At 37.0% G+C, this 14904-nt stretch overlaps 1 protein-coding gene across 4 annotated transcripts in view; it reads right to left on the bottom strand.

Annotated features, from left to right (window-relative positions):
* Positions 1–237: 237 nt before the first annotated feature.
* LOC135206939 (serine/threonine-protein kinase SIK2-like) overlaps positions 238–14904 on the bottom strand; it is a 113165-nt gene continuing 98498 nt past the window's right edge. For 3 of the 4 annotated variants that reach the window (XM_064238451.1, XM_064238450.1, XM_064238452.1), the window contains 3 exons: positions 7488–7702; positions 1898–3748; positions 238–1204 (listed from right to left, as the gene is read on the bottom strand). In XM_064238451.1, the coding sequence (XP_064094521.1) occupies positions 1094–1204; positions 1898–3748; positions 7488–7702 (2177 nt within the window). In that variant the 3' untranslated portion in view covers positions 238–1093. The remainder of the gene's footprint in view (positions 1205–1897; positions 3749–7487; positions 7703–14904) is intronic. The other variant, XM_064238449.1, reaches the window with a different exon arrangement.

Below are 14904 nucleotides of genomic sequence, written 5' to 3'. Positions count from 1 at the left end.
GTATATATATACATACATATATTGTAATATATATATATATAATATATATATATATTATATATATATATATATGTGTGTGTGTGTGTGTAATATATCAGATATGTATATCTATGATATATATATATAAACAATATCTATATATATTATATATATATATATATATATTATATATATATATATATATATATATATATATATACTGTATGTTTATAGATATAGAGATACAGATATAGATATACATATATGTATTACCCTAATAATTCAGATCAATAGTATTACCCTTCTTTTATTAGATAAACATAAAATTTTAGATTCTGCCATAATACTGTATTTTGCCCTATTAAAACTAATGATGCTACAACTGAAAATTTTTTCCAATCATTGACTTACCTCCTATAATGGAATTTTTTTTGCTCTTTTTGGAATGCAATCCTCTGTATTACATAAACAGCATAAACTCTTTGCCTTATCAATACATTACCAAAATATTGTCACATAAATACTGTTCATCCTCCTAAGAAACGATAGTTGTATCACAATAGGATAACACACGTGTAATGGTTAACACTGCTGCCTGAGTTCTATTTTTATAGTAATATAAAATTCAAAACATGGAGTCAAACCTCTCTCTCACTTTTCTGTCTCTCTCTATACCAACTCCCTGTTTTTTTTTTCTTGCCAATATGAATTCCAATTACCAATGAATTGTTAATATAAATTTACCAGGATACTACAGATATGCTTATCACAATATGAGGTTATATTTTCATTTGAAAAGATTTTTGTTTTATGAACAATAATTTTCTTCCTGCATTATATATTTTGGAGATATATTTGGGAATTTCCTTTTCTTGGTTTGTTTGCATGAACCACTTCACTTCACGTATGTTTCTTAGGTACCCATACAGATAATCTTGACAAAAAGTGGCAACAACTTTTTGGTATCATAAAAGTTTTCTTTTAATAATAAACTAAACCACGAATAGTAATTACTTTTAACATAAAAGCTCTATTTGTGTGCCATAACAGACTATAGTCTGGCTAGTTTTATCAAGTAGTTACACTAATCAATACACCTGAATCACTCAGTACCTCAGGTTTCCATATGTTCAGGCATTTCTAAAATAGGGCTTTCACAGACAGTTTGTGGTAATATACTTGTTCCCACAACAGGCTGCCACGGAGCTGCTCCAACTGCTCCACTCTGTAGACACAATGAAAATTCTTAAGTACATAAGCTTGTATTACATTAAGAATTTAAGATATGATACCTCTTCCTATCAATTTTCTTATCATTATCATGCATTAATTACTGATAACTTGAGGAATAAAAACACTTCAAACCAAGAGACATGATATGGTATGACACAACAATCTTATTTCAAGTATGATTACTCTCGGTGAACGACTCTTCCAAACTGAGAAGCATGTCTCCATTACCTAGAAACATCAGAAGAGCAACATTGTAACACATCTATTTTGGGGATTGTTACAAAGGAGTGAAAGTTGAATGATTTGCAACAGATGATGAACAGGACAAACAGACAGAGACATGCCAAATGATCCAATCTACCCTAATGGATGCTCTACTTAAGAATATTCAAGAAAAGTTAAAAAGTCTTAAACTATAAAGTCTCCAATTAAGTAAGTCATGGAACTTCATAAAATTCTGAGCTAATTTTCACAGATAAGCTCTTTATACCTTAATATAATGTTGACTTCCCAACCCTTTCTGATTTTTATAACTAATCTTGATACATAACTCAGAGCCCAGTTCAGAAAGATACATTACCATCAACAACTGTAAAGTGCACTTTGGCTAATGCTACAAAACGAATATTTAAAATATGAATAAAAGGCAGTTTAGGTTTACACAAACAGAAGAACAAAGTCTCACCTGATGCCATCCGCCATGCCAGGCTTGAAGACCACTCCAAGTCCGAGTCTCTGCAACTGATACTTGAGTCTGAGGCTGCTGCTGAGCTTCAGTGATCTGACATGCAGCCAGTGAGGATGGAAGCATATGCCATGTTGCTGCTGTAGCATCTGTACCCCAAGAAGCCAAATTTCTCCATGCTGGATTAACGTCCAGATCCTCTTCCTCTTGGTCAGCAACATGTTCAGCAATAGTTGGACAAGCAAGATCAGCTTGGTTTAATCCAGCCAATAAATGGGCAGCACTAAGCTCAACTGGAAGCGGAGGTAACACAGGCTGTTGCTGAGCTAATTTATAAGATGCTTGACGGACCATTTGTCTCCTAGAAAGTTCACAACCTCCAGGGTAGGACTGTCTAGGATATGCCGCCTGTTTCTGTAAAATCTGACGTTTTTGTTGAAGTCTATGTTGAAAAAGCTGTTGTTGTAAAGGCTTTGTTATAGAGTATTCAGTGTCTTTGGCAGTTTCTTTGGCAAGAAGTTTTTGGGTTGTGGAACTAAGAGTATCAGGCAAAGAGATTCTTTGCCTAACTAGAGGAGCTCTGCTCATTTCATCTGATCCTGCATAGGAATGTCTCCACTGGCGACTATATTGTTGCTGTTGCTGTTGGAGACTTTGATATCTTACAGCAGTATCTTCACTTCCTGTGACTGCAGCTGCCTGATAAAGTGAGGTAAGTGCTTGGTGCTCTTGTTGAACACTATGCAACTCAGTCAGACCCCGAGCCTTTTCTGTTTCTATCAATCTTTGGCGGAATGCAATGACACCTTGAGTAACCAGTCCATCAGAAGCACGACGACCTTCACGAAAGTTGACTGGTGATCTAGTATGTGACCTTTCTGGAGTATCTGGTGTAGTCTCAAGCTGTGCCTGAGGCTGCAAAATATGAGATGGTATTCCTGGTGGTAATAATGGCCTTGAAGAAAGAGACACATGTGAACAAGATGATAAAGAAGCCCCTAAATCTGGCTCAAGTTGTGACTCAAAACTTTCAAAAGTTGACTCCGTGCTAGTGACACTACCTAAAGGAGAATCTGTACATTGTGAAGTTTCAGAAGATTGCTGTGAGGCACTTTTGATGCTCTGCAGTGTGCAGTGACCACTTCGAGTCATTCCCACGAGAGAGCTACATTCAGAATCACACATATCAGCTTCAACACCTTCATCAATGGATGTAGAGGCACCACTTTCATTGTCACGATAACTCTTACCAACAAGTGCTGTTTGTATTGTTCCACTTGTGGGAATAATGCCTTGATGACTCTGAGTATATTCTACAGTAAGGTCCTGGCTTTGTTCTCTAAAGGGAGGTGACACATGGGGTATTATGTTGGTTGTCACTGTTTCTACTTCAGATGCAGAGGTGGCAAAGTTTCCATGTGTTACACTAGTGGGGAAACTGGATATACAACTTATGGCCAAGTTAGTTTGCTCAACAGGTATTGCTGGCAACATTCTTCCTGTATGACCAGGTGGTCTTGCCATGAATGTTTCTTGACTTATCAAAGGATTAAGGCCACCAGCTGACATTGCCTCTGGATGGGATGCAGAAATAATTCCTCCAAGTGTGCTACCTGAAAAACCTGAGAGCTGAGACGTGTGGATGTGAGATGATGTAGGAGAACCCTTCCCTGAAGGCATCACAGCACACATTTTTCGCATAGCTGCCTCTGCCACACTAGATGGTCTTCGTCTTTGCTGATCTAGTCCAGCATGTTTATCGGATTGTAAAGAAGATCGATGTTGCTTCAGTCTCTCTAACAGCAATAAATAGATGGCTGTGTAATTGTCATATGCTTCACTCAGCAAGCTCTGAAATACAGAAGACAACAGTCAGTCACCATAAAATCATTTTTGCAAAAACTGAAGGAAATGAACTTCAACTTGGCAAGGAACTGAACTTGCCCAGGCAACACAAGATGATATACGCATCCAAAAAAAATAATAATAAGCATACCGACAGTCATGGAAAAAGTGCAATTATAAATCCCTTAAGTTACCTGTAGAAACTTGGAAATTCTTAGCAACTCATTGCACATGATGATGTAAAAATATACAATAGTAACATGAAAGAAGGAGAAATACCTACAGAAGACATGTGAGAAAGGAGAAAACTTGAAATCTCCCATTATGTACTTATACATATAAAATATTTCAAGGATTAATATGAAAGTGTTAAGAGGAATTGTTAAAATGAGTCATGGGCATGGACACGTGAAGCTTAATGTCATTGATTAATTAATTCTTAAGTTTTTCTGCATTGTCATTATCATCACACACACGTACATACATGCATACATACATACATAGTGGTGTCTTCTCTAATTTTTGGAGTTCCCACTTATCCTCATGGTTAAAATTCTCAAAGGAAGGACAAAAATTATTGATATGCTATTCCATTTATTTACTTTTGTTAAAGCTGTTTCAACCAATCCTTCAAGACTTCCATCAGGCCTACAGTAGATCCAGAATGGAACTACATGCCAATATACAGTTGAGCACAGTAAAAAAACAAAGAATAAATAGACATAAATGTTCTATCTGTTCAGGTGTGTCCCGAGGTCTGCTGTGGAACCTTCTTCTGTTGGATGGGGAAAAAATAGTCTAAAGATACCTGGACATTTAGTGCAGACTGCTAGAGTGCAATGCTTCCACAACTACAAACTCTCCATAGCTAACTTCCTGGTGAACAATTTCTGTCTCTAATAAGGTCATTTAGAGGTGGTTTCTTGTCATGCACATCAGCTAACTTACGATGGGCTTGAAGACGAATCTTTTGGACTGTCATCATGTGCCCAATACAATTCATTGGATCCCCTGAGGGTAGTGTTGTTCCTGATCATAAGGCTGGCTACCAGGTTGGGGCAGCTGACAACTCTTAGCGATAATCTCTCATACAGTGTCTTTGGTATTATGTAGTCCATTGGTGATGATCCTCAAAAGGACATAAGCTTTTTGTTTGTAATGTCCCATAGTCAATTTTGTGTTATACGTATTAATAAAGATTTTTACTTGCATTTTTTATTGTTCTGAGCCTGAGTCTGGAGCTCATCTATTTCTTTCTTACAAAGCCCTCTCTCATGTTGCCCGGGTATCCATTGTTTGTGAACACCTTTCTCATAAGCTCCAACTCAATGAAATTAGGAAAAATTTTAGGTACTACAGTGCAACAAGGCCCTTCTGACGTAGGCACCAATTACAGATCTTTCATACGAATCTGGACACCCTCCCCTTGTATTAAGACAGAGGCCCACATCTGTAGCTTTTTTTTGGGTGGATGTGACATACTTCACTATTAAATCAAGAGGACAACAAGGAAAGGAGGGGTCTTGTCTTTGCTGGCTTCAATTTTTTGTTCTGCATCCTCTTCTTTTTCGGTTGTGATGTCGTCTCCATATCCAGCATAGATTCTTGGTCTCTGGTGACGGCTAATGGTTCTGTCTTCTACAAAGAGAACTCCAAGGTGTGATCCCATTGCCATGCCATCCATCTACATATAGTTAAGCAAACCTTTTACATGAAAATAATGTTATCTTCTTAGATAAACGCCATACGGCCTTATGTCTAACTACCCTAATTTTGAAAACTGAACTACACATCCAAGTTATCAAGTTTGTAGAAAGCTGTTTAATGACTGATTAATTTCCACACACAGACACACACTCCAAAAACTGGAGTCTAAAAGTATAAAAAAATAACAAGAATGAATGTAAAATGGCAAAAGAAAAAGGCACACAGGACACTACTGTATGCAAAGAAAAGATCTCCCATAGTATGAAAAATAATGAGGACTCTGATTCCTCAACTGGGACACAGGATTAATCCATAAAATATTATAAAAGGATTCCAAGCCATCCAACCTGACTAGTCGTGTTTGCTTACTATTGAAAACATGGCTTTGCCACATGAAGAACCCCAATTACCCTGTTTGGGCCTTCTCAACTAGCCTGAAGCAAAACAACAACACTAATATTCTTGTTTATATACTCATAGTTCTAAATTGGACAACATTTTGACCAACTTTTATTCATTCACAAAACAACTTTCCCGCTATACTGAATCTCTTATCAGGGGCACTGACAGTATTTTCCACCTCTTTCTCTCATTGTCAACCCATTCTTTTCACATAACCAACCCATCTTAGCACTCTTATACTGTATTTCTAAATTTCAAGTTGTCAACAGTTCAGAATTAACAAGAAATTATACCTATAAGGATCTGCAATGAAAAATTTTATGTTGCTTAAACCTTTATGTTATTAACTACTTATTCAATAAAAAATTTTGGGTTGTTTGCAGATTTGAAAATTGGCATATGTGTAGTGTCTAAAATATTTCTTGTGTTCCTAATAAAGAACAACACTTGAATGCAAACTCTCTTCCTATAATCTGTTAAAAAAGAAAAAAAAAGACATGGCAGATCCCAATGGAATTTTGTGACAGCCTGTGCTGGTAACACCAGATAATCTCTGTATATTGACAAAGCTTTGGAACTACTTTTATGTGACAGTACTATAAAAACACTTGTAGATGATTTGAGATATGTACAAAAGGGCATAAAAATATACAGTAAGCTATTGCCAATCTGTCTTGATTAGTGATTCTACACAGAGTACCCAAATAAGTGAAATATGGATTGAAACTCCATAGATTGTTTTCTATAAATATAATAGCACTGTAACTAAAAGGAGATCCATTAGGGTATAAGCTCTTGATAGTTAGTTCATCCAAGAGCTCACACCTCCATGGATATATTATAACAGAAAATGAGAAAGCCTATTCAGTTAAATCTATTTATTGTTGTAGATCTGGCAAAAGACCACCCATATGTCATGCTCCTCTCTAGGTAATCTGGTCATTGAAAACAAGTTAAAAAAAAAAGTTTTAGTTCCTAAATATCTTCATAGAAATCTGTAAAATAGTATGTTTTTTTTCTTGGGATTCTTAGTAGAAATGCAACAATCACTGCAGTAGATGTTTAGCATTTAGCCTTCTCAATAATTTGTGAAAATACACATTAACGATGTTTGTTCAACTGAATGCCAAGCCCTGTCATAATCCTCTTACAGCTTAAGAAAAGGAATGATGTCTTAGAAGGCAAAGTTAGCTCTTAAGAACATGGACACAATAGCTAAAAACTACTAGCTGCCGCTAAATTTTACAAAGGTTTTCTCCAATCTAAACTGTTTTTGTCCCCAAGCTGGTGATTATCTAGCATTTTATAGTCTTGAGTCTTTTGCGGTACACTTTATGCAGTATGTAATATGCAAAAATATAGGGATTTCCTTTCTTTAAGAATAATGCCAATCTAATAACTTTGTGTAAACCATTTTTACAACATAATGTACATCACTGTGACCTTGAAAATAAATATGAGTCTCTAATTCAACAAAACAATCTACTTCTCATTAAATGGTCTACCTCTCAAAAAAAAACACTTATAGCACTTGGCATTCAAAACATAATAGAACGGTTTTACAACAAAAATATTTGTCCTTAAAGATAACTATTATCAAATGAGAAAAAGGTTCTAAAGTCCACCAATATCTTACCTCTCTAGTTCGTGCTACATCTATGCCTAATTCTTGCATGACCCTGAGAACCTGGTCATTAGGATCCGTAGTTCGCTCTGCCCTGACAGTTGGTGGATCGAAGGCTACTCTTGGAGGTTCTTCGGCCTGCATCCACCGATGTCGTTTGATCTGCTCTACTGTGTACCTTTTCGTTGGATCAAGGACAAGCATTTTTCTCACTAGCTGTTCGCAGTCTGCAAAGCATAGAAAACCTAGTTAGGTACAAAAACTTAACACTTGCAGTTGTCTGTAGTTAATTTGGAAACAAGAGTTTTTTTATTTTCCTACAATCACACATCGTGGAAGGCTATGTATAAAGAATGCATCCATGTACTAGCATGTAGCTGAACGACTATAAGATAACTAACAAGCCAAGAAGAGATTATACCACATATTTACATATCTTGAGAAGGCAATTGGGGAGATAGGAGGTACCAGAAAGATGACCTACTCATCTTACTAGATCAGAACTTAGGACATAGGAATCAGACAGTGCCAGGTGAATCAAAAGAATATGAGATGAATATTCTTTTCAATTAAGGATTAGCCACCCTTTGCATTTTATCATAGTAATGGAGGAGGCTGCCAAGGAGAGCAGAAAGGGATCACTTGGGAGTTATGTACCATATAAAGGCAGTGTGTTGTTAAGCAAAAGTATAACAACGATGAAGTGCAAGTGACACGAAAGCAAAGGAAGAAGAAGACATGTAAGTGGCCATGTGGATGTTGTGGGAAAAGTATGGGGATGATCAGTACTGTGTACCAAATATAACAGACGGTGTCACAAGGGATGCTCAGAATTGTAAAATTTACATGGTTTGAGACTGAAAGGGAAACTAAGAGTAAAATGGTTTTATAGGCATAACAGGTCACAATTGTTAATAGGGGTAGAAAGTATGAGGGAGGAAAGAAAATATGAATGGAAGTACAGTAAAAGAAATGAAAGGGAATTTCAACAGAGGTAGAGTAAAAGGAATAAAATTGGTTGCAGCTATGGACCGAAAGGACGTTGCAGAGAACCTTCAGTAATGCCTACAATATACTGCGTGAGGTGCAGATGGGAAGAGAGGAAATGGAGTCCATACCATGTTGAGACCTTTGGAAAGGTACAACATTTACGTTACCTTGGATGGTGAAGCAGGTATTTGAGGGTAATGAGATGAAAATATCCCATTAGTAAACATATCAAAGACTTCTGAGGACGGGACATTTGCACAGACAAAGAAAATGAGGATTTTTTAAAGATGTAATAATAAGATACTGGGATTCATGGCCAGTGTTGAGGAAAGATCATATTACGAATGAGGAATTCGACCTCAAAGGCATAATTTTGACTAAGAAGAAGTTCTCATAAATCATGGGAAAAGGGCATAGACACAGACCCAAACCAAACAGGAATTCATGCGGAAAGCGCACAAGACATAAGACAGTGCCAGAAATAATTTTTTGCCTCATCCTATAGGGAAAAAATCAACATTTTTATGTTAACTGTGCTATTAGTAGCTGTATACACAAAAGTAAGGTTTAAAATTACTACGAGTTAAAATATTGTGATTTTGTTAATAATAACAGTTTGCAAAATACAATAATAAAAAAAATTAATCTCCACAATACAAAATGCAAGGGTGTATAATATAATCACCTTAAGAATTCTGCCAGTATGTGATCACTAAGATCTATCTAAATCACTGCAGGCTGCATATAGATAATACATGTGGTGTGTCAAGGTAAACAAGAGCTTCAGTTGCACAGGAAACCTGGTCTCATAACAAATTCAGACATTACTTCAAATAAGGGGATTATATGTGAGAGCAACTTGTTTTCCAAGCTCCCTGTACTTGATCCTTCTAGATCAGACGGTCAACTAAACTTCAATAGCCAAACTAATTCCAGCATCTTCTCCCTTATAGTATCCTATATGTCTGCAGTTACATTTCATTATTTCAAGGCTATAGGATTGATACCGTCAACTATCATTCAAAGGAACCTTTTCACCTTGCAAATATTCTAAAGTTTTAAAGCTTGACATTATATAACCTCCCACATGGGGGTTAGTGCCATCAGTGCATAGGCACTACTTAAGGTTCATTGCAGCGACCCTTCAGCCCCTGGCTGATACCTCTTTCATTCCTTGGGATGTACCTCCGTTCATATTCTCTTTCTTCCATCTGACTTTCCACCTTCTTTAACACTTGTCTCACCGTTACCCCTTTCTTACTGTCAATTTCCCTGAATGACCTCATAGGTCTCAGCACTTGGCCGTTGCTTAAATTGGATTTTCTATTCTATTTAACTATATAACCTCGCCAAGTACATCAAACTTTTCCTCCACAAAGTAAACATTATTGTCCGTTTTCCCATTTTGATGCCTTATTTGACAACAAAATATCTTAGAGCCTTTCAAGCAACAGTTTCTCTAAGCAAAGAAAGTATAATACCTAGAACGGCTAACAATTCACCATGACATTACTCTTGCAAGAGTAACATGTAACACCTAAGAAGGTATTTGCTACAAATACGAGAATGGTTTGTGTGATGTATATAAGTACGTAACAACTGAAACAACAGAAGGCATTGTCTTATATCTAATAATAACCTTGGTTTTGTATATCACACATGATAAGGTTATCCTTTTGTTAGTGCTGAGACAAGTGCCGAAAAGGGTGATGAAATAATGTTCAAAGTAACATCCATCGCAGCTGCAAAAGGAAAAACGACTCATACAGAAACCCTAGAGGAGATATGATCACTATCCTTTACATCTCAAGAACTATATACATTCTGGGCTATTGCTTGCATTACAGACCAGGTAGGTTACACGAATCATGACAATCTCATCATAACAGTCGTTATTCGAACAGCAGCACAATTTTGACCGTTATATTTATTTCCGATTCATGACATAATCATATCTATTCAACCTCCTACTCTTATTTGCTCTTTCACTATTTACTCCCCTTCCCCAACAACATGCTGTCAGTTATAATTTATTTTTGGTATTGCGCTATTTGGGTGCTTCCATAACAAAACCAGATGTCGTGGATTTCAGTCACAATAATTAAGAATACCATAACCAAGTTAGGGAAATCCAAAATGACTCTGCAACTGAAAACACCCAGTTTCTCACTACGTTTATGCAAGTAAATTAGACTTTATGGAAACTTCTTAGGGGTCATCGACATAAGCAATTCATGATTATTTGTAACCTTAATTCACTTGGAAAAGTGTTTTTGCATTGTAAAGTTACCTTTCTGTTATACTCTTCTTCTCTTCAATATGACGAACAGCCATGTGTTGATGTTACAAAAAAGCTTCAAGCATCTGTTATACACACACACACACACACACACACACACACACCTACTAGTTTTACGCCCCCTCCCCCCAAGTTAATTATCTTTGGTCTACATAACTGGTCTACACAAACATAAAGGGTAAATAAAAAACCCATCTACAGAAATCATATAAACTGGGGAAGATTTACGCAAACGTACGTACAAAAAGATATTTTGATATTTACAGTGCACAATTCACCAATAAGCATTTAATTTTAGTTACACATTGCAGTGAATATCAACATAATTTCTGTGGTATAAACATTAAAAAGTATTACTCAAATTTCCACAACAGATGTCAATGCACTGATATCGGACAATCTATACTATTTATTAGGATTCTGATGGGCAGAGGTTCAATAGAGCATCTACCATCTACTTGTGATAATGTCATTTGTGCTCTTAATCGCATGGGTGAGATACTGCTTAGCCCATGTTTTACGAGATGTGGCCACAGTGTGAAGTTAACTCTTGGCAATCATGTCATTCCGAAGGGATTACCGACTCTCAGTGCAGTGGATTCCACTCTACAGCGATGACATTTAGACTGGCCTATATGATAGGATTACGGAGTGTCCACCATTCCCGGTGCAAAGGATTTGGGAGGCGAGCAACAGAACATAAAATTGTCGTTTGGGAAATTAAAGAGACAACTTTTCTCAAACCATTTCCACGCCATAGAATTTTGCAGGACACCGACGTCATTTGGACCTTGTATAAGAATTTATAATGAAGTCACGTAAGGCAGACATTATTCCCCGAGCACCTCTCTCTCTCTCTCTCTCTCTCTCTCTCTCTCTCTCTCTCTCTCTCTCTCTCTCTCTCTCTCTCTCCAGTCATCAGATTACTCCGTAAATCAGAAAATATCGTTAAATGAATTGAAGACGGCTCTGAGGAGAAGACGTCAGTGTGTGTTACAACTCCTACGGACCAACCAATAAGATACTATGGGAGAAAGAGAACGCCAAGTCAAGAGAAGTTGTATAATACCATCTAATAATAATGAACATATTCACCTCCACAAAAGTTGAATATTCTCATACTTGAACAGCTGTTAATAAAAAAATTCCTAAAGTAAGTTTCGTCTCAGCTCCTAAAATAGCTCGAGTGTCGAAAATAGCGCTTTTTGACGAACGGCTTCGTAGTGGACGTGTACAGCTTTGAAAATGCTTAGGATTCCCTTCTTAGGAGGAGAGGGATGTTAACCAATGAACTCCTTCCCTTCAACTGAAGCAGTCTTGGAACCTTATCTTAACCCTATGAAAGCCCGACTTGAATCAAAAACACTTTTCCTACTGTTCTAACTTGTATGAAAAACTTGGTTACAAACTTTTCAGTTCATTCTAACTCCTATGAATGAATCCCGCCGACAACATTCCCTGTTACGGAACAGGTCAGACTGGCGAAGAAGATAAACACAATGTCTTCAAATCATCATTTCTTCCATACACACGGCAATTCAATAGACGCCTTCGCGAACGAAACGATTCATTATATCATTTTAATGAAAATCAAAATGTTAGAGTTAATATATCCTGACACAATGGCGCCTACACTTCTGAAAGTTAAAGATCATATTATAACTTACGGCTATCATGCTATAAATACAACACAATAATATTCTTCTACATTCCCAGGGGCTTGTTCACGATCCAGAGATGTCTCGATAAAAGTATTTCATTCACTGATATGAAACATACTCTTTTTAATTATCGCACATGGATGCGATGATAAGACTCATATGAATTAAAAAGAGAGAGAGAGAGAGAGAGAGAGAGAGAGAGAGAGAGAGAGTATAAAAAGCGTCGAGTAGGAGGGAAGTCGTACAGGCAAAGCGAACTCAGCCACCTGTGGGCGGTGCTGACGTCATGGAACGTGAGGGAAACATGGGAGGGGATATGGGGGTAGGGGAGGGGGTTCGTCACTTATTGGTGCTGGAGTGGAAGGGGAAGGGGAGGGGAGGGGGCATGCCAACGAAGAGGAGGAGAGGGGAAGGGAGGCGTGGGGGATACGCAGGTAATCGTAATCTGCCTTTCCTTCACTTCTACCTCCTCCATCTTCTTCTGCTCGCTATTCCTTTCTTCCTTTTCTTTAATCCCTTTTCCCCTCAGCCCCACCCTCTCCTCCTCCCCCGTTCTTTCCTCCATCAACTTCCATTTTAAATTCTGATTCGTGCCGAGACTAAAGTGCTTCGGGAAGGTAAGACGAATGGTCACAGTTGCGGGGGAAGAGACAGACAGACCGCGCGAGGCATCCTGATGAAGGGAGACCGCATTCACGCTGCTTAAAGCCTTCATCGATGGACTTCATGTTTGCGAAGGAAGGTCCTGACACAGGAGGCTAAAGGACTCCACATTTCTGCAGGGAAAGACGACGTCGAATGTATTCTTGGGGGAGGGGAGGGGGGATTGCCAAATTTTAGGAAAATGAAGAACAAGAATGAGCTCGATAATGTCAAATGTGTCCATAAATCTCAGCACACGAGGGAGACAGAAAGCCAACTCACCCGAAATTTAACAGAGAGAGAGAGAGAGAGAGAGAGAGAGAGAGAGAGAGAGAGAAGCTGTGTTTTGTGGGACTACAATAGATACTTTCCAACGCAAAACTGTAGTCATAGGCACTACTAATGTATCAGCACTCAGAGCAAAATATCTTTCCAACGCAAAACTGTAGATCAGAGGTACACGAATGTATCATGAACTCAGATCAAAATATCTTCAGCCACAGACAAACCGCATTAATCACTTCTAGCATCTAAATGAACAAAGGCGACCGTTCGTCAAACTGATCGCAGCATAAGAATAAAAGAAAATATATAGGTGATTCAGCAGACAGAAACAAAACGCAACTTTGTATCCGTATAACACCAATAAAGAGAGCATTATTCATACTTCTGGCCCTTCATACACATTCTCTCTCTCTCTCTCTCTCTCTCTCTCTCTCTCTCTCTCTCTCTCTCTCTCTCTCTCTCTCTCTCTCTCATTTACACTCGGACGCCCACGTACAAGCACATTACATGCGTAAACGTTGCGATACATATATGACCCCATCAGCAAGAAGACAGAGAGCGTGAGACGATAATTTACATGAAGAAGGAATAATCAGTTTTCTCTGTTCTCTGCCGTTTGCAACATTAAAAAAGATTATTTATATATTCCTATTTAATTTTAGAAATGCGGTTTAGACTCTTCACGCATAAGAATCGTTTAGCCCAACAGTTTACATATTTTTTCAGTTGATCTAAAATCACTTTGGTTAAAGGACGATGTAAATGTATACAAAGACCAAAATACAACCAAATAATTGAACCTAACAGTAAAATCAACAAACAACCAGTTTGCTAAAACGAATAGGGAGCAGAATCCCATTTTGAAGAACACGAGAGCCATCAGATCTAAAGCTTGGTGTTGGATAACCATGCTGAAAGGGCTGCTATGAGAAAGAAAAATCAAAATACATAATCACGTATTCCCTTTGATCCATCTTCCATCGTATTCAGTTCCAGAATGGTGAATTTCCTGATTTTTTTCCCCGTTATTTCTAGAATCATTTCACTTGTTTCTTTTCAGGCTTCGAATCTCTTATCAATTACGAGGTCACATCCTTTAGCATTATTTTAGTGTTTGATCTGGACTTTCATGCAGTCATGCTCGTACCAGTCTTTACGTTACCATGAAAAATATAAATAAAGAATACAAATAAAAGTAAATAAGGAAGACTATCCGTTTAGGCACACTCCAGAATTCAATTCTAAATTTTTCTTTGACGTGTAGTGTTGAATGTGTTGAAAATTTACGAAAATATGATGAACATCTGTGTGGCTACTTCCACTATAAAATAATTTTATATATATATAATATAATAATAATATTATAATAATTATATTATATTATAATATAATATATATCATATTATATATAATAAATATATTATATTATATAATATATATATATATCTGTATATATATATATATATATATATATATACATCTTCATGACCTCCATATATATGTATGTATATATATATATATATATATATATATATATATATATATATATATA

This window comes from Macrobrachium nipponense, chromosome 31 (genome assembly GCF_015104395.2).
Source record: "Macrobrachium nipponense isolate FS-2020 chromosome 31, ASM1510439v2, whole genome shotgun sequence".
In the NCBI taxonomy this organism is placed as follows: Eukaryota; Metazoa; Arthropoda; class Malacostraca; order Decapoda; family Palaemonidae; genus Macrobrachium; species Macrobrachium nipponense.
This window is presented reverse-complemented; position numbering and strand designations above follow the sequence as displayed.